We start from the raw sequence: 24,445 nt of genomic DNA, 5'->3' as shown, positions 1-24,445 counted from the left end.
GTGGAGTGTTCTATAAATGTCAGTTAGATCCTGTCAGTTGACAGTGTGGTTGAATTCTTCTATGTCTTTGTTGATTTTCTGTCCACTGTTTTGTCTAATAATTAATAAATTATTGAGAAATGAGTGTTGAAGTCTTCAACTATAATTGTGGCTTTTTCCCTTTCTCGTTTTAGTTCTGTTACATTTTGCAGCTCTGTTGGTTGGTGTATACACATTTGGTATTGCTTTGTCTTGGTAGCTTGACCCTCTTATCATTATGTAAGGTCCATCTCTGTCTCTGGTAAAGTTTTTGCTTGATGGATCCTTTGTCTTACAGTAGTAGAGCCATTCCTGCTTTCCTTTAATTAATGGTATATCTTTTTCAAACCTCTGTTGTTGTTGTTTATTTATTTTTGACTGCCTCTGGTCTTGGTTGCTGTGCCTGGGCTTTTTCTAGTTGCAGCGAATGGGGGCTCCTCTTCATTGCAGTGCATGGGCTTCTCTTTGCAGAGGCTTCTTTTGTTGCAGAGCATGGGCTCTAGGGTGTATGGACTTCAGTAGTTGTGGCACATGGGCTCAGTAGTTGTGGCTCACGGGTTCTAGAGTGCAGGCTCAGTAGTTGTGGCGCACGGGCTTAGTTGCTCTGCAGCATGTGGGATCTTCCCGGACCAGGGCTCAAACCTGTGTTCTCTGCATTGGCAGGTGGATTCTTAACCACTGCACCACCAGGCAAGTCCCATCTTTTTCAAACCTTTTACCTTTAATCTACCTGTATTGTTACACCTGAAGTGAGTTTCTTTTTTTTTTTTGCGGTACGCGGGCCTCTCACTGTTGTGGCCTCTCCCGTTGCGGAGCACAGGCTCCAGACACTCAGGCTCAGCAGCCATGGCTCACAGGCCCAGCCGCTCCGCAGCATGTGGGATCCTCCCGGACCGGGTCACAAACTCGTGTCCCCTGCATCGGCAGGCGGACTCTCAACCACTGCGCCACCAGGGAAGCCCCGAAGTGAGTTTCTTAACGATAGCATATAGTTGGGTCATATTTTTTTAATTCACTTTGCCAAACTGTCTTTTAGCTAGTATATTCAGACCATTTATATTTGAGCCTTAACTTACCAATTATTACATTACGTTTACTATTTAATTTTTTTTCATTCTTTTCATTTCTCTGGGTTTTTTCGCTTATGTGCACATACTTTAGAATTCCAATTTGATGTATCTATACTACTTTTGAGTATATTTCTTTGTGTAGCTTTTTTGGCATTTGCTCTGGGTGTTACTATATATATATATATATATATATATGTATATATGTATGTATATGATATATATGTGATCAGTCAGTATATCAACATTTTACCACTTCAAGTGAAGTATAGGAAGCTTACCTCTCTCTTTCTCCTCCACTTATAATTGTCTCAAATATTCCCTTTACAATTGAGAACTTCATCAAAGAGTATTACAATTTTTGCTTCAACTGCCAAACAGAATTTTAAAACTCAAGAAGAAGAAGAATGTTGTGTTTACTCATTATGCTTTTTCTGTTGTTCATTCCTCCTTTCTGATATTCCAAGATTCCTTCTTATATCATTTCCTTTCTGTTCATCAAACTTCCTGTAGCCATTCTTTTAGAATGGTGACAAATTCTTTTAGTTTTTCTTAGTCTGAGGATGTCCTCATTTCCCCTTCATTCCTGAAGCATATATTCACTGAATATAGGATTTTGTGTTGATGGTTCTTTTCTTTAAACATTTGAAAAATGTTGTTCCCCCTCTTTCTGGTCTCTGTCATTTGTAATGAGACATCTGCCATCATTGAATTGTTTTTTTTCCTATAGGTAAGGTGTTCTTTCTGTCTTAACTGCTTTCGGGATTTTTTTTTTCTTTGTCTTTAGTTTTCAGAAGTTTGAATGCGATATGCCTGATAATTGATTTCTTTGAGTTTATCTTTTTTGGCGTTCACTCACCATCTCTAATCTAGTAGGTTTGTCTTTGGGGACATAATTTGTCCCAAAATTGGGAACTTTTCAGCCATTATTCAGATTCTTATTTAGCCCCACTTTCTTCCCCCTCTCCTTTAGGAACTCTAATGATGTGAATATTATGTTTTTTGTTTGGTCCCTGAGACTCTGTTATTTAATAAGTCTGTTTTCTTTCGTTCAAATTGGGTAATTTCTATGTTCTAACTTTAAATTTACTGACTCTTTCATCTCTCTTTTTTTGCTGGTGAGCCCTTCAGTTGTTTTTTATTTTAGCTATAGTTTTTTTAGTTCTAAAATTTACATGTGATTCTTATCTTTTATTTCTTTGCTGACACTTTTTTTATTGTTTTAAATGTGTTTGTAATTTCTCATTGAAGCATTTTTATGGTAGCTGCTTTAAAATCCTTGTCAGATAGTTCTAACATCTATGTCATCTCAGTGTTGGTACCTCTTGATAATCTTTTCTCATTAAAGTTGAGATTTTTACATTTCTTGGTATGACAAGTGAATTTTGATTAAGATATCGATATTTTGGTTACTGTTACAAAACTCTGGATCTTACTGATATTTAAGCAGGCTTCCTTTGATAAATTTTCAGCTGGGGAAGGGGAGTGCTGCTTCATTATTGGCAGGTGGCAAGGGAAGTTCAGGTTCCCCACTTGGTTGACTTGGTGATTTTGTCTCTTTACTACTGGGGTGGGAGTTCAGGCTTTTCAGTGGGCCTCAGGTGATAGCACCCTGGCAAGAGGGGTTGGGAGGCCTCAGTACTGCTCCCCGAGTGTCTCCACTGACACTGAGAGTGGTGGGTGGTTGTGAACATTCTGACTCTCTGCTAGGCTTCCTCTAATACCACCCCAGGCAGAGGGTGAGGAGGAGAGTCACCTCATTACCATGAGGGGTAGGGAGGAGTCAGGGTGTTACGTACTTGAAGTGTTTAGTTATCACTTGAGAAGGGACCCCACTGGGACTTTGCTGGTCTACATGTGTGGATGGGTCCACTGTTTTTTCTGTGGTATTAAGGGTTTACCTAAAAATTTTCTCTCATGCTAGGTTGCCACTTTCCTGGTCCTTTGCAGAGAGTAGGCTTTTGTTGGGGATTTTTTTTTTTTTTTTTTTTTTTTTTTTGTCTTCACTTGTTAGCTTTGTTGAGTTGCTACCTTCTCTAGCATCCAGTCTGGGATACATAAAGAGGCAAAAGAAAACCAAGCAACTCAATGTTCTTTATGTCCCAGGGCCCCTAACCAGTCTGCCTCCTCCCTAGCCTTCAGACTTTTAAGCTGTACTTAACGAGATAAATAGGAAAAAGTACCTCTACTTCATCTGTTTTGGAAGCAGAATTAAAAAAGGAGTAGCTCTAAAATTTCTGCTCTTAGAACTTAATCAGATAATAGGAAAGGATTTCTGCATTTTAGGTGGGAAGCTGAACTGAATATTGGTGGTCTCAAATCTGGCTCCACATCAGAACTATTGGGAGGACATTGTAAAAATAGATTCCTAGGCTTCATCCCCAGATATTCTAAATCTGGCATAAGGACCTGGGAATTTGTAATGTTTAAAAACTCTCTAGATGATTTTCTAGTACAGCCATCCATCAGTGAGATTATTTAGTTCTCCATGAGGGAACTCTATTGATTAAGGATCCTTTACCAATACAGTCAGTAGGAAGCACTTGAAGAAGTATTTTACAATTCTGCTGCTTTGGCCTCCCCTCTCAGAGTTTGTGATCAGTAGGGTTGGGGTCAAGATGAGTATTTAAAGAAAGCTGTACAGTCTATATCAATCCAATTGTGTACTTAGTTAAGAGTCATCAGCCTAGGTGATCTCTAAGATACTTTATAATGAAGAACTTGTGTAACAGATCCATATCCCTGGGATTTTATATAATCCAAAAAGGGCAGAGAAGAAAAAAAGCATACTGTCCACTCCCTAATCTCCATGTGACCCCACAGAGCTACCACATGTGGTTGTTAGGCTGTGTCCTGTAAAGTTCCAGGAGGCATTCTTCGCCTACACCAGGATTTCTCAATCCTGGCCCTGTGGAAGTTGGGTAAGACAATTCTTTTTTGTGGGAGGAGCTGTTCTGTGCATTGCAAAGTGTTCAGCATCTCTGGCTTCTATTAACTAGAAGCCAGAGACATTGCCAAATATCCCTTAGCAAGCAAACCACACAGGAATATAAATAGTGCCCTCTGTTTTGCATTTTTTCCTCCCATTCTATTCTTTACCACTTGCTGCTTAAATAGAATGTATGTAAAGGTTCAGTGTTGCAGGATAGGAAGGTGTAACTCAGCCTATTTTAATCCCATCCCCTTATCAGTGTCTTGATATTGAACCACTGCTTTTATTGCCTTCTGTATAATCTGACCTCTAAGGCCCCTTCTATGAATTCATTAGCTTTCCTATGACATCTCTTGAGCACCTATCATGTAGTGCAGACAGGAGGATTAATAGTTAACCAGATATAAAGGGAACCACGGGGGTTTAGAAGTGGAATGGGGAAAGATGAAACTAGCGAAGTAAGCAGGGGCCATATTGAAGAGCTGTGTATTCTAATACAGTGTTTGTAATTTTACCTTTGCTATAAAATACTTCAAGTCTCTGGATGCTGAAGTATCTAAAGCTGAATTTGTTTTGGTTTGGAAGGGAAATTGTGACTTCAAAAATGAATATTCTAGGCAGTGTAATGCTTTTGTATTGTTAAAATCTGTTGATAATCAGACTTCTTGTCCGTAAGTGTGGATACTGACTCTGTAAATATAAATGAATGTATATCGCTGGACTCAGTAGATGGATAACCAGGTTCTAAGAGCTGTGAGTTCTGAAATGATAGTAGAGAAAAAGCTTTGTTTTTAATGTTTAAAATTCAGTTCTTTGATTAACATTTCTTTTTTTCTCATTTCTGTCTTTTTTAAAGTCTTGTGAAAATGCCATTGTATGCTGGAAACCTGGCAAAATGGAAGATGATATAGATAAAATTAAACCCAGTGAGTCTAATGTGACTATTCTTGGGCGATTTGATTACAGCCAGTGTGACATTTGGTACATGAGGTTTTCTATGGATTTCTGGCAAAAGGTAGCAACATATTTTTACATTTTGAAATTATTTGACTTAAAACCATGGCAATTTTAGTTTTCCCTGTAGTGTATCTGTATTCTATTACCTCTAAGTTTAAGCTACCTTGATTTTTTTGTATTAATTGCTTTGGCCTTTGATGTTATTTATTCTACCCTTGTGGCTCTGCACACCATTTGCAGTGCTTATTATAAATGAAATTGACAGGTGTCAATGGTGGCAGTTAGGTGTTTACTTTCCGTAACATCTGTTACTAAGATTTAATGTTTTGGATTAGAGTGTTAATCTTTTTATATAGAAAACCAACATGGAAGATAGAGACAAAATATTAGTTATCTAAAATTTTTTCAAAATTTGGTGTTAGAATTTTGTGATAAATTACTTGGGTATTTATTTCTATATGAAAGCTTTGGAAATTTCCTATGGCTTTTACTACAGTTCTTTAAGGCAGAATAAAGAGTACATGCTAACTATGTAAATAAATTGTAAAGTTCTTCGTAAATTTACAAAATAACCTCCTTATTTTACTCAATACATCTTTGTGATGCATTAGTTGCTCTTATCCTCATTTACACAATATAAGAAATATAAGATGCAAAGAAATAACCAAGAGTGTTGCCATAGGCTGGAGCTGAGGCTTTTCTGAAATAAGAAAGATGTCTTAGGATTGTTTGAAATCTTTATAGCTTGTTTTAATAATTTGATTTGTTTTTAATATGTTTATACAGATGCTTGCATTGGGCAATCAGGTTGGCAAACTTTATGTTTGGGATTTAGAAGTAGAAGATCCTCATAAAGCCAAGTAAGTGTTTAGAAATTCCTCTTCATAATTTCTGACTTTTCCTCCAAAGCGTTATGTCAGCATAGAGGAAGTAATTGATACTTGCAATGCCAACCTTAAATCATTTGTAACATTTACATTCTCAGAGTATTGTAAAGTATTTCTTTTTTATTCTAATAATGATTGTTTTTCCCAAGTACTTTGGTAATAAGTTATTTCTCTTTTTTTAATATAAGTTATATAGTACCTCTTGGATTTAAAGTATACCCAAATTTTATGAAATTTGAGATTGGGCTCTTAGTGAACTGTATTCTGTTTTCAAGTGCTTTCTATATGACTTGGAACATCTATTCATTTTCTGACTCATTGTTTTAAGTTAGATACTGACAGCATTATATATGCATGGTATTTAACCTGTTGTCATGTTTTCTCCCTAGATGCACAACACTGACTCATCATAAATGTGGTGCTGCTATTCGACAAACCAGTTTTAGCAGGGATAGCAGCATTCTTATAGCTGTTTGTGATGATGCCAGTATTTGGCGCTGGGACCGACTTCGATAAAATACTTTTTCTCAATCAAAATTAGAGTGTGTTTTCTGTGTACAGTAGAACTAACGTATCTTGCTAGTAAGGGCACATAGAGCATTTAGAGTTGTCTTTCAGCATTCAATCAAGCTGAGCTGAATGTAGTGATGTTTACATTGTTTACACTCTTTGTACTGTCTCCTGCTCAGACTCTACTGCTTTTAATAAAAATTTATTTTTGTAAAGCTGTGTTGTATTTTAGTTTATTTTGTTTTGTTCATTGTGATGAAAAGAAATGTTGAAAGTAATAAAATTACACCGTATCTTTTTGCAGTGATTATTATTGTTTTATTTGTGTAACTGGAGAAAGCTATATAATATAGTGATTAAGTATAAGCTCTAGAACAAACTGAATTTTAATCTTGGCTCTGCCACTAACTGACCTTGGGTAAGTAAAAGGATCAAGTGATTTAATACATGTGAAGCAATTAGAACAGTACTTGACTACACTAAACCCTTACCTTTATTGGAAATTGTATTTCCTATGGTTTTATATTTCTTAATGATTTCTTCTATAATAATTTTGTAATAAGTAAATTCTATAAGAGTTGTGACATGTAATGTTTTAATAACCTATCTTTATAGTTAAAAAATATTATTGGGCTTCCCTCGTGGCGCAGTGGTTGAGGGTCCGCCTGCCGATGCAGGGGACACAGGTTCGCGCCCCAGTCCTGGAGGATCCCACATGCCGCGGAGCGGCTGGGCCCGTGAGCCATGACCGCTGGGCCTGCGCGTCCGGAGCCTATGCTCTTCAGCGGGAGAGGCCACAGCGGTGAGAGGCCTGCGTACCGCAAAAAAAATATATATATATATACATATATATTATTGCCATTCGATTTACAACTTGGTCATTAGTAATCTTAGTGGAAATACTATCAGTAGAGCAAGGGAGGAGAGGACAAAGAAGCTTAAATGCAGTGGGTTGAAAAATGAAAGAAATGGGGAGTATGTTTGTATATTGAGTTATTGCCCCCTTTTCTAGAAGTGTATTGGTTAAGAGAAATAAGTAAATTGAGGATATCATAGGGTTGAAAGTAGTTGGTGGGTTTTCCTGGTGGCACAGTGGTTAAGAATATGCCTGCCAGTGCAGGGGACGTGGGTTTGAGCCCTGGGCCGGGGAGATCCCACATGCCGTGGATCAACTAAGCCCGTGCACCACAACTACTGAGCCTGAACTCTAGAGCCTCTGAGCCACAACTACCGAGCCTGCGTGTCACAACTACTGAAGCCCGTGCGCCTAGAGCCCGTGCTCCGCAACAAGAGAAGCCACCACAATGAGAAGCCCACGCACAACAACAAAGAGGAGTAGCCCCCGCTCGCCACAACTAGAGGAAGCCCACGCGCAGCAACAAAGACCCAATGCAGCCATCAATCAATCAATAAAAATTTATTTTAAAAAAAGTAGTTGGTGATTTTTGTCCCAAACATAGGGTGCTTTGTGCACAGTGGCAAGAACAGAATTAAAGGGACTTCCCTGGTGGCGCAGTGGTTAACCTGTTGTGATTTGTAGAAAATGACTATCATTTTGGAATTGAACTGGTGGATTTCTAAAGAGATTCTTGGTGTTTTGTGGTTATTTTCTGATGCAGAGCAAGACTTCAGATGAATAAAAGCAGACTCATTTCACCTTCCTTGCTTCAGTTACTCCAGGCTGATGTGAAATGTAAAACAGGTGATTTCTGTTATGTTTTGTGTAATGAGTGAGTGTGTATTTGTGTTTAATTCTAAAACCATTTAATCATGGGTTGTCAAAATCATTGTGAGTAATGTATAGCACTCTATTGGCCATTATTTGATTATTTTGATGCAAAATTACTTCTTAAACCACTAAAATTTTGTATAAAAAATGTTTATCATTCTGAAAGACTGATTGCAAATCAAGGTTTTAATAATCCCAGTTCTGAGTAGCTACCTATGTTGCTGTATTGTTTCCCTCAAATCCCTGAAAATAGCTGGCTGCAACAGGGTTTGTAACTCTTGGAAGTCAAAACCCTTTGTGAAGGGCCTTCTAAAATAATTTATTACCTTTGCCTTAAAATGTGAGCTCCTAGTAGACAGGAGACAATCACTCATTTATAAACTTAATTGGCCAGGTGTGCAAAGCATTGCATTAATTAGGTCCCTGTATAAACCTGTGCCGTACAATGGTTCCCAGATGCTGGTCAGTGGAAAGAGTGAGTGCAGCAGAATCATTAGCATATGACTGATCTCTGGGCCCCAACCTGAGAGATTTAAATTCAGTATTTTTTTAAAAACTCACCCAGATGATTCTGCTGCACAGATTATGCTTATCTTAACCCAGCCCCATACAACTTTCCACAGTCATTTGAAACTTCCTCTCTGTGGCTAACTAGTACCTCTCAAACTCATGTTCAAGGCTACTGGTGGGAGTGGTGGAGAATTCTTAATAGTTCTTCTGTCTGTTGGGTCACCTCTGTGTCTGGGATTTAGCATTGTTTCTGTCCCAGTTCTCAGATTGGGGCCTGATTCAGCTTCCTGCCAGGCCTCCCCTCTTTCTACGGCCTTTCTCTGTAGTCTTCTGGGCCACAACCAAGATCAGGACATCCAAGAGAGACAGCTGTGAACAGACTGGGACTTGACAGGGACTGTTCAAGACCCCACATAGACTGGAGTCTTTTCTTCCTGGCCAGGGCCCCTCACTTAGCCAATGCCCTTTCTCTTTTCTTCTGGTGGCCTTGCCAGGCTTTGGCAGACACTTTCCAGGTAGCTAAGCTGTTTTCTGTATTCACATTGTAGGGGCTCAGTTAAATGTCCTCTGGAAAGAGTTTCTACGTTTCCCAGTTACTGCCTTTCTTCCACTTCCCTTCATAATATCTCTGGTAGAAACTCATTTTAGTATCCCACTGAAATGCGTGCACTGTTGTGTTTTCCTGTTATGAAATCAGTGCCAGAGTAAGAGCTATTGAAACACAGAAGTGTTTCCTTCTGTTTTTAATCTCAATCTCAACACACTGGCTCACAGTAGGCACTCAGTGGGATGTTGAATGAATGAAAAATGAGCTAAGAAATCTTTTCTTAAATGAATTTCTGATGGGTTTCGGGCATATGGACTACAAACACACACACACTGTGAATAGAGAGATGAACACCACTAAGCCTTACGTAAAGCTGTCCTGGGAAAAGGGAAGATTTGTGCCTTATTGGCCTTGATATTCTTAACCCCTAGCACATACAGTTCCTGGCTTCTTATAATATTTTCTTTAGTAGTGTTTTCCAAATTCTAACATGCATCAGAATCATCTGGAAGGTTTGTTAAATCACGCCTCGCTGTGCCCCATCCCAGAGTATCTGATTCAGTAGGTTTGGGGTGGGGCACAGAGAATCTGCATTTTTAACAAGTTCATGGGTCTGTTGATGACACTGGCCCAAGGACCATACTTTGAAGACCACTGAATTTTCAATAGTAGTAGCTATACTAGTAGTTGAGTACTGACCATTTTATTCCCTACCAAGGAACTATGCTAAGTTCCTTATATGAGTGATTTTATTTACCATTCAACAACTCATGAAGTATAAATTATTGTCCCAATTTTACAGAGGAGGAATCTGAGGACTAAAGCTGTTAAATACCTTGCCCAGTGTCATAAGTGGCAGGGCTGAGATTTGAACTAATTTCTAACTGCAGGGTCCCTGTTTATAGCCATGGTGATAGTCGAAATAGTTTATGTGTCTTAAGTAAATACCTGACAATGTGCAGGGCAGTAACTTCTCAGATGGATGACCAGTCATATCTACCCCCAGACAGCCACTAAACATAAGCTCTGAGAGCAAGGGGCCTGATCATCCTTATTTCTTGTTTTATCTCTAGAGCCTAGAAACAAGCTCTCACATAGTAAGTGCACAATAAATGGATAATTGTCAAAAAAAAAATAGTGCATATTTAAAGTATCTAGTTTCGGCAAAAAACCCTTTTGTGAATGAAGGAGGAACATGTTCACATGTACAGACTGAGTGTTCAGATTCTTGAGTTGAGCTGGCGGGTATTCTTTCCAGCTTAAGACCTCTGCAGAGCTCCAGTATGTAAGAGATTATACAGGTCAGTGTTTCTCAAAGTGGTTCCTGGACCAGCAGCATCAGCATCTCTTGGCAACTTGCCTAAGGGCTGTCAGACTTAAAGTACAGGATACCAAATTAAATTTGAATTTCAGATAATAATGCAATACTTGGGACATACTTAAAACTAAAAATTATTCACCATTTAACTGAAATTCACATTTAAGATATACGGGGCATCGTGTATTTTATTTGGCAACCCTAACTTCTTAGAAATTAAAATTCTCAGCCCTACTCCAGACCTACTGAAAAACTCAGGTGAGGCCCAGCCATAAGTGTTTTAACGTACCCTACAGGTGATTCTGACAAAGTTTGAAAACCACTGCCTTAGGTAGTGCCTGTTTACCTAAAGCAGGGCTCAGCCAAATCTGGCCAGCTGTCTGTTCTTGTGGGTTGTTTTTTTTTTTTTGGCTGCGTTGGGTCTTAGTTGTGGCACGTGGGATCTTCACTGCAGGATCTTTCGTTGCAGCACGCGGGCTCTTTGTTGCAGTGCGCGGGCTTCTCTAGTTGTGGCGCACGGGCTCCAGAGCACATGGGCTCAGTAGTTGCAGTGCACGGGGTCAGTGGTTGTGGTGTGTGGGCTCTCTAGCTGCGGCACATGGGCTCAGTAGTTGTGACACACGGGCTCTCTAGTTGTGGCTCATGGGCTCTAGAGCACGTGGGCTCAGTAATTGTGGCACGTGGGCTTAGTTGCCCAGCAGCATGTGGGATCTTAGTTTCCTGACCAGGGATTGAACCCATGTCCCCTGTATTGGAAGGTGGATTCTTAACCACTGGACTACCAGGGAAGTCCCCGTCTGTTCTTGTTAATAAAGTTTTTAGGACAGAGCCACAGCCATTCCTTTTACTTATTTTACTTATTCTTTTATGTATGTACTTATTAAGTTTCCTGCCCTCTTGGAATTTTTATTCTAGTTGTGGGTGGTTAATTATATCTTCAGCTATAATTAACAATGAAGCCAGCTAAAACTGGCTTAAACAATAAAGGAATATATTATCTTGCATAACCAGAAGTACAGAAGTAGGGCAGTCTCCCAGGGTGGTTGGTTCCACAATTCTTGGTGTTATAAAGGCATGTCAGCACAGAGACCTTACGGCTTAGGAAGCCCAAAACATGTACTATCTGGCCTTTTACAGAAAACATTTGCTTGACCCTGACCTAAAGAGAACTTTCTCTGTTTATAGAACATGTTCTCAGCTTTCTCTAACAGGTGCTGGAAGCTGGGACAGGACAGACACAGAGGTTCTGAATGTGGAAAAGCCCCTTCTCCTGGGCTTCCCCATAGGCATTGCTGTGGTCTTTAGCTCCTTGTGGGGAAGGTGGCAGAGGAGAGACTGATGAGCTGATAAAGGAGAGTGCCTAGCGCCCAGAACACCTAGTTGTGTGCACCCCCTGCTGGAAAGTTGGCAGAATTCAGTATCATAGAACATTTATTCAACAAACGTGTAGAGAGGATCTACTGTATGCCAGGTACTTGGGAGCAAACAGAGTCCCGTTCTTGAAGGGCTCACAATCAAGAAGAGTCAGGCTCCATAATTAGATGTTTATACTATCTAGTCAAGTGTCAACCGCAGATGTATTTAATGATTATTGATATACTTTCATTCATTCAGTAAATAACTATGAAATGCTTACTAGCGGGTAGATGCTGGGCTTGGCACTGGAGATGCAGTAGCAAACAAAACAGACATGGTCCCTGCCCTCTCGGAGCTTATATTCTAGTAAGAGTTGTGTTAATTATAACATCAGCCATAAGTAACAACAAAGTCAATTAAAATTGGCTTAAGCAATAGAAAAAAATATGTTATTTTGCATGACCGTAAGTACAGAGGTAGGACATTGGCTCCAGGGCTGGTTGGTTTAACAGCATAAGACATTAATAAAGACTCAGGTTATTTTCATCTCTTTGCTCTTCCTGAGTGTGCTTTTTTTCTTAGGTTGTTCTCAGGTTGTTTCAAGATGATTGCTACAACTCTAGGTGTCACTTTCAGATATATCAATGTAGAGGGAGAAAGTGACCATCTTTTCGTGTGACTTTCTTAAGACCAAGAAACCTTTCTCAGAAGCCCCCAGCAGACTTCCTCCCAAGTGCCACTGACCAGAATTGGGTTATGGGACTGATCCTAAACCAATCACTACCAAGGGAATGGAAATTTGTTGATTAGATTAAGCAGGGTCTTCTTCTGGGGCTCCTGAGTCTCATGGAGGAGGGGTGCCTTCCTGAACAAAATTGGGGTTAACAAGGAAGAAGGGGGGAAATGGATATTAAATAGATAACTACAGGTATTTGTTACAGGGAAGGAAAATTAATAAAATGTAATCACAGACAGTGAAAGAACTACACAGAAGTTAGCTTTTGCTGCATAACAAAACATCTCAAATTTATTTATCTCATGATTCTATTTGGGCTGAGCTCAGCTGAGTGGTTCTTCTGGTCTTGACTGGGTTCATTCATGTGTCTGGTAGTCAGGTAGCTCCTCTCCGGGGGTTTGACTGGTTGTTGGCTGAGGCAATGGGGCCAGGTGTCTCTCATTATCCAGCAAGCTATCCTTGGCTTGTTCCTGTGGTAGATTGGCAAAGTTCCAAGGACTAGAGAAGCCACTTGCAAATATTTTTGAGCCCTGGGCATGGAAATGGCACAACATCACTTCTGTTGCATTCTTTTGGTCAAATCAAGTAAGAAGGCCAAGAGGGTAAAGAAACAGAGTCCGTCTGGAAAGTCACACTGCAAGGTCATGGACACAGGGAGAGGAAGGATTTGTGCTATTTCTGCAATCTACCACAGATGATAAGATGAGTGACAGGAGAAAGCCATTCAGATCTCCCTTCAGGACAGAACTATCATTTGGAAAGTTTCAAATCACCAATATGTCTTTTTCTGAGCTGAAATTCTTGTACCGTATGATTGTTATTGATGACTTTCTGACAGCATTGGTTAGAAGAGGATTTTAGCTATCTACACTTCCTTTTTTCCCATCTTCCTCTTTTTAAATTTATTTTATTGAAGTATAGTTGATTTACAATGTTGTGTTAATTTCTGCTGTACAGCAAAGTGATTAAGTTATACATACATGCATACATATATATGTATATTCTTTTTCATACTCTTTTCCATTGTTCTTCCATCTTCTTAATGTAGTTAAATAATTTCTAGTTAACCCACATTTGGAGTTTTTATTAAGATAGTGTTGGGAGGCTAAATAATGCCCTCCCCAAATAGTCAGGACCTGTGAATGTTACTTCATATGGCAAAAGAGATTTTACCAATATGATTAAGCTAAGGATCTTGAGATATGGAGATTATTTTTAATTATTTCATTAGACTTTAAATGCAATTACAGATATCCTTATAAAAGGGAAGGAGAGTGATATCTGACAGAGAAGAAGGCAAAGAGAGGACTGAAGCAAGATGCTACACTGCTGACTTTGAAGATGGAATAAGCCAAGAACTCAGCTCTAGAATCTGGAAGAGGCAAGAAAACAGATTCTCCCCTAGAGCATCTGGAAGAAGTGCAGCCCTCATGGCAACTTGTTTGCAGCCAGGTGAAACTGATTTCAGACTTCTGAATGTGTGCTCTTTTAAGCCACCAAATTTGTGGCATTTTGTTACAACAGCCATACAGAACAAATACATTCATGTAAATATTGTTCTGTACTAAGTCATTTTATTGGCACTGGCCTAAATAATGGCCCCTTTTTCGGCTTTAGTTTGAATATCTGACTTAGGCTAAGTCTTCATCCATCCACCAGCTCCATGAAACACCTCTCTGTATAACTTTGCATGTTGTCATACGTGTCAAATAACCTATTCATTTTTTTTGAGGATTCCTGAATTGGGTGCTCTTTGCATTATTTCCTGGGACTTCTTTTTGCCATTACCTTTGAAATTCTATCACTCTCCTTAGTGGAATCTCTTGTGTTCTGAATCTTGTCTCATGTCGCCTCTTTATTGGTTTATTCCCTTGTTTGGAAGGAGCACATCCAGTAACTTACTGAGAAAGGACATATGGAAGGTAATTTTTTTTTCTTAGACTTTGCAGGTCTGAAAATATCTTTAGTTTGCCCTTTACTTGATTGTAATTTTGGCTGGATATTGAATTCGATATAGGAAATAATTTACACTCAGAATTTTGAAGGCACCTTTCCTTTGTCTTTCAGTGTTCAGTGTTGCTACACAGAGGTCAATTCACTTTGGCCTGCAATCATTGTACATAATTTTTTCTTTTAGCTTCATGGAATCTCTATTTAGTTCCATATTCTGAAATTGCATGAGGATGAGCCTTGGTGTGGGTTTTTTATTCATATTGCTGGGTAGTCCGTGAGCCTCTTCTTTCTGGAGACTCATGTTCTACAGTTCTGGGATTTTTTTTTTTAAAGAAAATAGTATTTATTTGACAATTTATTGTCCAGTGTTTTCTTTCTTCTCTCAGGAATTCCCACTAGGTCAAATATTGAACCTCTTGTATTGATCTTCTAATTTTATCCTTTTTCTCTTCATTTCCCTCTCTTTCTTTCCCTCACTTCTCTGGGAGAGTTCCTTGACCTTATCTTACAACACTTCTAAACTCTAAAAACTGTCTTTTCAGCCCTCATATTTTCAAGTTCCATGGGTTCTTTCTTGTTCTCTGATTTTCCTTTTATAGCATTCAATTTTTGTTTCAATGACACACTCTATTTCTCTCTCTGGATAATACCTACAGCGTTTTATTTTTTTTGCTCCTTGTACTGTTTTGTTTCTGCTGAATTCATTCCCCTGCCCCTGCTGCCCCGACTATTTATTTGCCTTGGTCTTTCTCTTTCATGATAGTGACTTTCCTCAAATGTGTGTTGATCCTTAGTAGCATGTTCCATTTACAAGCAAAAAATGTGGGGAATTCCATGATGGTCCAGTGGTTAGGACTCTGCACCCCCATTGCAGGGGACGTGGGTTCGATCCCTGGGCGGGGATCTAAGATCCCATAAGCTGCACAGCACGGCCAAAAAAAAAGAGCAAAAAACTGTGAGGAGGCTGTTACTTGTGAATAGCATGTTTCACTATTATTAGGCAGCCTGTCAGTTTTGTCACTGGAGATTTCAATATATCTGTAGCTCTGGGGTGTTCACTTTTTCCTGAGAAGGATGCTTCAGTCTCCTACCTGGCAAATATGAGCCTTGATGTCATTGTTGTGGAGGAGGCGGAAGACTTTCATGTAATCCCCCTGTTCCCACTCCAGCACTACCCACTTGCTCATAGGTACTTTTGCATGAGTTTTTTTTTTTTTTGATACTATTGTAAATGGTACTGATTTTAATTAATTAATTAATTAATTTCTTTTAAAGTGAAAGAAGGTTTATTCAGGGAGATACATACTCCACAGACAGAGTGTGGGCCATCTCAGAAGGTGAGAGGCCAAATGGTACTGATTTTAAAAATAGTTTTCTTGAAATATAATTCACATACCATACAATTCATTCAAGATGTATAATTCAATGGTTTTTAGTATATTCACAGATATGTGCAAACATCACTAGTGTCAATTTCAGATCATTTTCATCACCTCAAAAAGTCTAGGGGAGGGGGAATAGGGCAATTGTTCAACAGGCATAGAGTTTCAGTTTTACAAGATGAGAAAATCCTAGAGATCTGCTGCACAACAAGGTGATATAGTTAATACTACTGTACTGTACACTTAAAAAATAGTTAAGATGGTTAAAAAAAAACCATACTCTTTAGCTATCTATCACCCCCATCTCCACATCCTCACCTACCCCAGTCCTAAGCAATCACTAATCTACTTTCCATCTCTATAGATTTCTCTATTCTAAATATTTCATATGGGTGGAATCATATATAATAACATATGAATAATTTTCCATTGTACGATATACCACATTTTGTTTATCCATTCATCCATTGATGGACATTTGTCTCCACCTTTCGGTATTATGAATAATGTTGCTATAATCATTCATATACAAGTTTTTATGTGAACATCTGTTTTCATTTCTCTTGAGTATATACCTAGGAGTAGAATCACAGGGTCATATGGTGGCTTTATGTTTATTTTATTTATTTTTTTATAATCTTTATTGGAGTATAATTGCTTCACAATGCTGTGTTAGTTTCTGTTGTTCTGGATACAAGTCCCTTATCAGATCTATGGTTTGCAAATATTTTCTCCCATTCTGTGGTTGTCTCTTCGCTTTTTTGACGGTTTCCTTGGAAGCACTAGAGTTTTTAATTTTTATGAAGTTCAGATGATCTATTTTTTTCTCTTTTTTGCTTATGTTTTTGGTGTCATATCTAAGAATCCTTTGCCAAATCCAAAGTCATGAAGATTTATCCCTATGTTTTCTTCAAAGAGTTTTATAGTTTTAGTTTTTACATTTAGACCTTTGATCAATTTTGAGTTAATTTTTATATATGGCATGAGGCTTTTCTTTTGCACGTGGCTATCCAGTTGTCTCGGAATCTTTGTTGAAAAGACTCTTCTTTCCCCCATTGAATGGTCTTGGCACCCGTGTTGAAAAATCAGCGGACCGTAGATGATATAATTTATTTCTGGACTCTCAATTCTATTCCATTGATTTACATATTTATTTCTGTCTCAATACTACACTGTCTTCATTATCATTGCTTTGCAATAACTTTTGAAATTGAGAAGTGTTAATCATCTTAGTTTGTTCTTTTCTTTTTTTTCCCAAGATTGTTTTGGCTATTCTGGGTCTCCCTTCTTATACATTTTAGAATCAAGTTGTCAATTTCTACAAAAAGTCAGCTGAGATTCTGATAGTGCATTGAATTGATAGACCAATTTAGGGAATACTGCCATCTTAACAATGTTAAGTCTGCAGACCCATGAACATGGGATGTTTTTCCATTTACTCAGATCTTTAATTTCTTATTTTTATAGTTTCCAGAGTATGAGTTTTATGCTTTCCTTCTTAAATGTATTCCTAAGTATTTATTTTTTGGTGCTATTATTAATGGAATTGTCTTCATATTTTTATTTTTGGATTGTTCATTCTAAGTGTTTAGAAATACAACTGAATTTTGTATATTGATCTGGTATCTTACAACCTTGCTGAATTGTTTATTACTTCTAATAGTTTTTAGTGGATTCCCTAGGATTTTCTATATGCAAGCTCATATCACAAATAGAGATAGTTTTATTTCTTAATTTCCAATCTGGTTGCCTTTTCTTTTTCTTGCCTCATTGCTTTGGCTGGAACCTCCAGTACAATGTTGAATAGAAGTGCCTGGAGAAGACATCTTTGTTTTGTTACTGATCTTAGGAGGAAAGCATACAACTTTCACCATTAAGTATGATGTTAGCTGTGGGATTTTTATAGATGCTCTTTATCAGGTTGAGGAAGTTCCCTTCTATTCTTGGTTAATTGAATTTTTTTTTTAATCATGAAAGGGTTTTGTATTATTACATGAGTTTTTAAAAAGTGACCCTCATCCCTTATGGATGACTTAATAAGAGATATCCCTCTCTGCATGGATGATATAGAAAAAGGCACCCCCATCCTCCAAGTGGATGTTTTAGAAAAGCCACCCCCACTTTGGGTGGCACAGTACTACGTTAGTGTGTTTGAGTAGGTGAGCAAAATACTCCTCTCTCACCTGGGCACTCTTATTCAGGACCTAATCTGTACATGGTGGCCTTGCCCCACGACCATTTTTTTTTCAGTATCTGGTTTCCTAGTGCCTGGGGCCTCTTTGATTCACTTTTTTTCCAGAGATTTCATACCAATGGCTGAGGTGTTGATGAGAGTCAGACACAAAATCTTACATCAGTTTTAAGCAATCTACATGTTTCAGTCTACTGCCTTACCCCTGCCTTCTGTGGCTCCTGGTGTCTCCAATTCCTGAACTTCTCTGGTACTTATTATCTTTCTCTATAGGTACTTGAGTTTGACCTTCCTCTGCTCTGCTAAGTCACTTGTCTTTCTTCTATCCACTTTCCACTGATATCTTTGTGATTTGGAGTTATAGATATCACTTAGGTCAAAGAAGATAGAGTTTGTGCTCTTATTTCTTTCTTCTTTTTCTTAATTGTATTTTTAAATTTTTTAAAATTTAATTTTATACAGCAGGTTCTTGTTAGTTATCATTTTATACACATCAGTGTATACATGTCAACCCCAATTGCCCAATTCATCACACCCCCACTCCCCCCCACCATGGCTTTCCCCGCTTGGTGTCCATATGTTTGTACTCTACATCTGTGTCTCAATTTCCGCCCTGCAAACTGGTTCATCTGTACGATTTTTCTAGGTTCCACATATATGCGTTAATATATGATATTTGTTTTTCTCTTTCTGACTTACTTCACTCTTCATGACAGTCTCTAGATCCATCCACGTCTCAACAAATGACCCAATTTCGTTCCTTTTTATGGCTGAATAATATTCCATTGTATATATGTACCACATCTTCCTTATCCATTTGTCTGTCGATGGGCATTTAGGTTGCTTCCATGACCTGGTTATGGTAAATAGTGCTGCAATGAACATTGGGGTGCATGTGTCTTTTTGAATTATGGTTTTCTCTGGGTATATGCCCAGTAGTGGGATTGCTGGATCATATGGTAATTCTATTTTTAGTTTTTTAAGGAACCTCCACACTGTTCTCCATAGTGACTATATCAATTTAAATTCCCACCAACAGTGCAAGAGGGTTCCCTTTTCTTCACACCCTCTCCAGCATTTGTTGTTTTTCTGATGATGCCCATTCTAACTGGTGTGAGGTGATACCTCATTGTAGTTTTGATTTGCATTTCTCTAATAATTAGTGATGTTGAGTAGTCTTTCATGTACTTCTTGGCCATCTGTATGTCTTTTTTTTTTTTTTTTTTTGTGGTACGTGGGCCTCTCACTGTTGTGGCCTCTCCCATTGTGGAGCACAGGCTCCAGATGTGCAGGCTCAGCGGCCATGGCTCACAGGCCCAGCCACTCCACGGCATGTGGGATCTTCCCAGACAGGGGCATGAACCCATGTCCCCTGCATCAGCAGGCGGACTCTCAACCACTGTGCCACTGAAGCCCCTGTATGTCTTCTTTGTAGAAATGTCTATTTAGGTCTTCTGCCCATTTTTGGATTGGGTTGTTTGTTTTTTTAATATTGAGCTGCATGAGCTGTTTTTATATTTTGGAGATTAATTCTTTGTTTGTTGATTTGTTTGCAAATATCCTCTTCCGTTCTGAGGGCTGTCTTTTCATTTTGTTTATGGTTTCCTTTGCTGTGCAAAAGCTTTTAAGTTTCATTAGGTCCCATTTGTTTATTTTTGTTTTTATTTCCATTACTCTAGGAGGTGGATCAAAAAAGATCTTGCTGTGATTTATGTCAAAGAATATTCTTCCTATGTTTTCCTCTAAAAGTTCTGTAGTGTCTGGTCTTACATTTAGGTCCCTAATCCATTTTGAGTTTATTTTTGTGTATGATGTTAGGGAGTGTTCTAATTTCATTCTTTTACATGTAGCTGTCCATTTTTCCCAGCACCACTTATTGAAGAGACTGTCTTTTCTCCATTGTATATCCTTGCCTCCTTTGTCATAGATTAGTTGACCATAGGTGCGTGGGTTTATCTCTGGGCTTTCTATCTTGTTCCATTGATCTGTGTTTCTGTTTTTGTGCCAGTACCTTATTGTCTTGATTACTGTGGCTTTGTAGTATAGTCTGAAGTCAGGGAATCTGATTCCTCCAGCTCCGTTTTTCTCCCTCAAGACTGCTTTGGCTATTTGGGGTCTTTTGTGTATCCATACAAATTGTAAGATTTTTTTGTTCTAGTTCTGTAAAAAATGCCATTGGTAATTTGACGGGGATTGCATTGAATCTGTAGATTGCTTTGGGTAGTATAGTCATTTTCACAATATTTATTCTTCCAATCCAAGAACATGGTATATCTCTCCATCTGTTGGTATCATCTTTAACTTCTTTCATCAGTGTCTTATAGTTTTCTGCATACAGGTCTTTTGTCTCCCTAGGTAGATTTATTCCTAGGTATTTTATTCTTTTGGTTGCAATGGTAAATGGGAGTGTTTCCTTAATTTCTCTTTCAGATTTTTCATCATTAGTGTATAGGAATGCAAGAGATTCCTGTGCATTAATTTTGTATCCTGCTACTTTACCAAATTCATTGATTAGCTCTAGTAGTTTTCTGGTGGCATCTTTAGGATTCTCTATATATAGTATCATGTCATCTGCAAACAGTGCCAGTTTTACTTCTTCTTTTCCAATTTGTATTCCTTTTATTTCTTTTTCTTCTCTGATTGCCATGGCTAGGACTTCCAAAACTATGTTGAATAATAGTGGTGAGAGTGGACATCCTTGTCTTGTTCCTGATCTTAGAGGAAATGCTTTCAGTTTTTCACCATTGAGAATGATGTTTGCTGTGCGTTTGTCATACATGGCCTTTATTATGTTGAGGTAGGTTCCCTCTATGCCCACTTTCTGGAGAGTTTTTATCGTAAATGGTGTTGAATTTTGTCAAAAGCTTTTTCTGCATCTATTGAGATGCTCATATGGTTTTTATTCTTCAATTTGTTAATATGGTGTATCACATTGATTGATTTGCGTATATTGAAGAATCCTTGCATCCCTGGGATAAATCCCACTTGATCATAGGGTATGATCCTTTTAATGTGTTGTTGGATTCTGTTTGCTAGTATTTTGTTGAGGATTTTTGCATGTGTATTCATGAGTGATATTGGTCTGTAATTTTCTTTTTTTATAGTATCTTTGTCCGGTTTTGGTATCTTTTTAATTGAATTTGTCTCACCTTTTAAAAAATTATTTATTTATTTGTTTATTTATTTATTGGCTGTGTTGGGTCTTTGTTGCTGTACGTGGGCTTTTCTCTAGTTTGGAGAGTGGGGGCTACTCTTTGTCGCAGTGCACAGGCTTCTCATTGCAGTGGCTTCTCTTGTTGCTGAACATGGGCTCTGGGTGCGCGGGCTTCAGTAGTTGTGGCGCGCAGGCTCTAGACTGCAGGCTCAGTCGTTGTGGCTCACGGGCTTAGTTACTCTGAGGCATGTGGGATCTTCCTGGACCAGGGATAGGAACTTTGTCCCCTGCATTGGCAGGTGGATTCTTAACCACTGCACCACCAGGGATGTCCCTGTGCTTTTATTTCTTGTTCTCCTTGTTTTGGAGAGGAAACTTTCCTTAGGTGAAGAGAAAAAATATTTTTGCTCTTGAAATCAGAATTCAATGCCCTCATTCTAGAAGTGTGAAAACCTAATGCCTAAAAGGATAAAACAAATTACTTCATCCCTAGGCTAGTTAATGGAAGAGTTAAAACCAGTATTCAGTTCGTGATTCCCTGGCCAAAACTGAACTATGATTTGTTCTTTCTCCACAGAAGCAAATGTAGTCTGAGAGCTGGTAGGTACCTTTGAGGTCCTAGGTAAATTTTCCCAAGTTTTCCATGAATCTCCTTAACAATATAAGTGGATTTCAGCTTTGGTTAAAATATCAGTGTGAATGGGAGAATTCACTATTCTATATCTACCTATTCTTATTTCAGAGAGCTCTGATTATTGGAGACATATTTTCCTCTGAAACGCTTTTCTTCACTTCCATACATTGTATCTATTTCTGCTCTCTTTAGTTACAAAGAACTTTTGTATTTAAAAATAATATAGTTTGGTGAATAGAAGTCTGGCTTTCATAGTCTGGAGAAAGGATACTAAACTCACTGCCTCCAATTCTTTGTCCAACCTGAAGAAAATATTTGAGCCAGTTGGGAGGATGTAAAAAGTTTCCCGGTGAATATTACAGGCAGATAAAACAAGTTGCATAAGCACAGAAAGGTGGAAAAATACAAGTTGCTCAGAGAATACAAATACATAGAATACATAGTTACAGTATGTAAAGGAAAAATCCCTGTCTTCTTCCCATGTTTCTCCTTTACTCTCACACTACTACTGTACTCACAATACTTCTAAAACCAGACGTGTGTGGGTTTTCCCTACACTGAGCAATTCTGTGACACCAGCTTGGTGTCCTACAATTGAACTCAATCCTGACACTGTCAACCTGGAGACAGCACCTGGAGATAGCATCAGATCCCACAGGTTAAGGGCTCAGTCCCACAAGACTGCCCCTACTTCAGATGCCAACTGCAAGTAGTTAAGTGCCCAGGTTACCTACAACTTCTGTCCAACACAGCTATAATTGGAGGTTCCCATGACCTCCCCCCCTTAGATTTGATTATTGGCTAGAACAACTCACAGAACTCAGGGAAACATGTTTACCAATTTATTAAAGGATATGATAAAGGATACAGATGAACAATCAGATGAACAGATACATAGGCAAGGTCTGGGAGTGCAGGAGCTTCTCTCCTGGTGGAGGTGGGGTGTATCACCCTTCTGGTACGTGGATGTGTTCATCAAGCTGGAAGCTCTCCAGACCTCATACTCTTGGGATTTTATGGATGCTTCCTCATGTAGTCGTGATCAATTAACTCCATCTCTAGCCCCTCTCCCCTCTCTATAGAATGTGGGGAGGGGCGGAAAATCCCAAGCTTCTAATCAGGCTTCATCTTTCTGGTGACCAGCCCCCATCTAGGAGCCACCCAGAAGCCCACCAGCGTCCCCTCATTAGAACAAAAGATGCTCTTAGTGCTCTTATCACTTGGGAATGTACAGGGGTTTCAGGAGCCCTGTGTCAGGTACATGAGGCAGAGACCAATATATTTATTTACTATTTCATAGTAAGGTGGGTATGAAGACATGAAAGGTTAGTCAGGAAAAGTAATAATGCTAAATGCTAACAGTTTATTAAGCTATATTCTGGCTACTACTTAGTACTTTACATGTAATAACCTTCATTACAACCTTATTATTATCCTGTTTTACAGAGGGGGAAAAGGAGGCATGGTAGTGTTAGGGTAACTGGCCTAATATTATACAGCTAATAAATGACGGAGATGGGCTCTGAATCCAGGCAGTTTGTCTGCCCCTCATGAAATGGTCTCATAATGAGTGGCCTTTTTATTTTGAAGATTCTGGGACTTCGTAGGGAGAAAGTTGGAGACATTGGTAGGAAGATCCTCTTCTATCTATTCATCTTTGGCTTTCTCAAAGAAGTATCTGAGACAAGATAGGTGGTCCGAGTTTATGGAGCCAGAGTGGAGACCAGAGGACTGTTCCAACATTCTGATCTTCCACATATAACCTGGGGTTAGGAGGACAGACTTGCTGGTGGCTGGTGGACTAAGCTCAGATATTTCAAGTTGGGCAGAGACCTTCAGGGAGGAGATATCTTACCTTCCTATCAAGAGGAAAGGGAACTGAAGCTGTGAAAGGGAGAATGAGTACTGTTGGCAGTCAGTATTTGATGCCAGTTCTTCTTTTCTGCAAATGCATAGAGGAAAAAAAGACATTTTACAATTAAACAGCCATTAGTTAAGTACTGCCAGGTTCTAAGTGGTTGTTTATAAATTCATCTGAGCCTCACAGCAACCCTAGGGGACAGGCACAATTATTATTCTTATTTTACAAATGGCGCAATTAAAGCACGAAGATATTATATAACTTGCTTAGTGTTGTTTGTTTTCGGCAAATAAATGGAGGTGTGAGGCTGGAAAGAACTACAATAAAGTTGTCATTAAGTACAAAACAGCTGATTAAAAAATCAGTACTTTTCAGCTACTGTGTAGCAGAAAGAACCCTGGATTTGAATCAGGATTTGGATTCAAGCCCCATCCCTGAGTGCTGTGTAAAGATTTGGGGCTGGGCAATTTTCTCGCCTACAAAATGCAGATAATAATACCTACCTCCTAGAGTTTTTGTAAGGATCTAGCGAAATGACTGTAAAAGTGCACTGTAATCTCTAAAATGTTAGACAAACGTGAGAAACTTTTCCTCCCGGCTCTGGATTCGTAAATTTGGGGATACGGACTACCAATCCCAACAGGCAAATCCTCCGCGTTCCCTTCCCGGAAACCGGCGCAGGCCCTTCTGGGACTTGTAGTTT

At 38.8% G+C, this 24,445-nt stretch overlaps 1 protein-coding gene across 2 annotated transcripts in view; it reads left to right on the top strand.

Annotated features, from left to right (window-relative positions):
• Positions 1-6,547, top strand: part of EED (embryonic ectoderm development) — a 33,166-nt gene extending 26,619 nt beyond the window's left edge. For both annotated transcript variants that reach the window (XM_082659545.1, XM_082659544.1), the window contains 3 exons: positions 4,874-5,032; positions 5,761-5,834; positions 6,251-6,547. In XM_082659545.1, the coding sequence (XP_082515671.1) occupies positions 4,874-5,032; positions 5,761-5,834; positions 6,251-6,377 (360 nt within the window). In that variant the 3' untranslated portion in view covers positions 6,378-6,547. The remainder of the gene's footprint in view (positions 1-4,873; positions 5,033-5,760; positions 5,835-6,250) is intronic.
• The last annotated feature ends 17,898 nt before the right edge of the window (positions 6,548-24,445 follow it).

This window comes from Grampus griseus (genome assembly GCF_964374135.1).
Source record: "Grampus griseus genome assembly, chromosome: 8".
NCBI classification, from domain to species: domain Eukaryota; kingdom Metazoa; phylum Chordata; class Mammalia; order Artiodactyla; family Delphinidae; genus Grampus; species Grampus griseus.
Note: the sequence above shows the minus strand (reverse complement) of the source record. Positions and strands in the feature narration are given on the sequence as shown.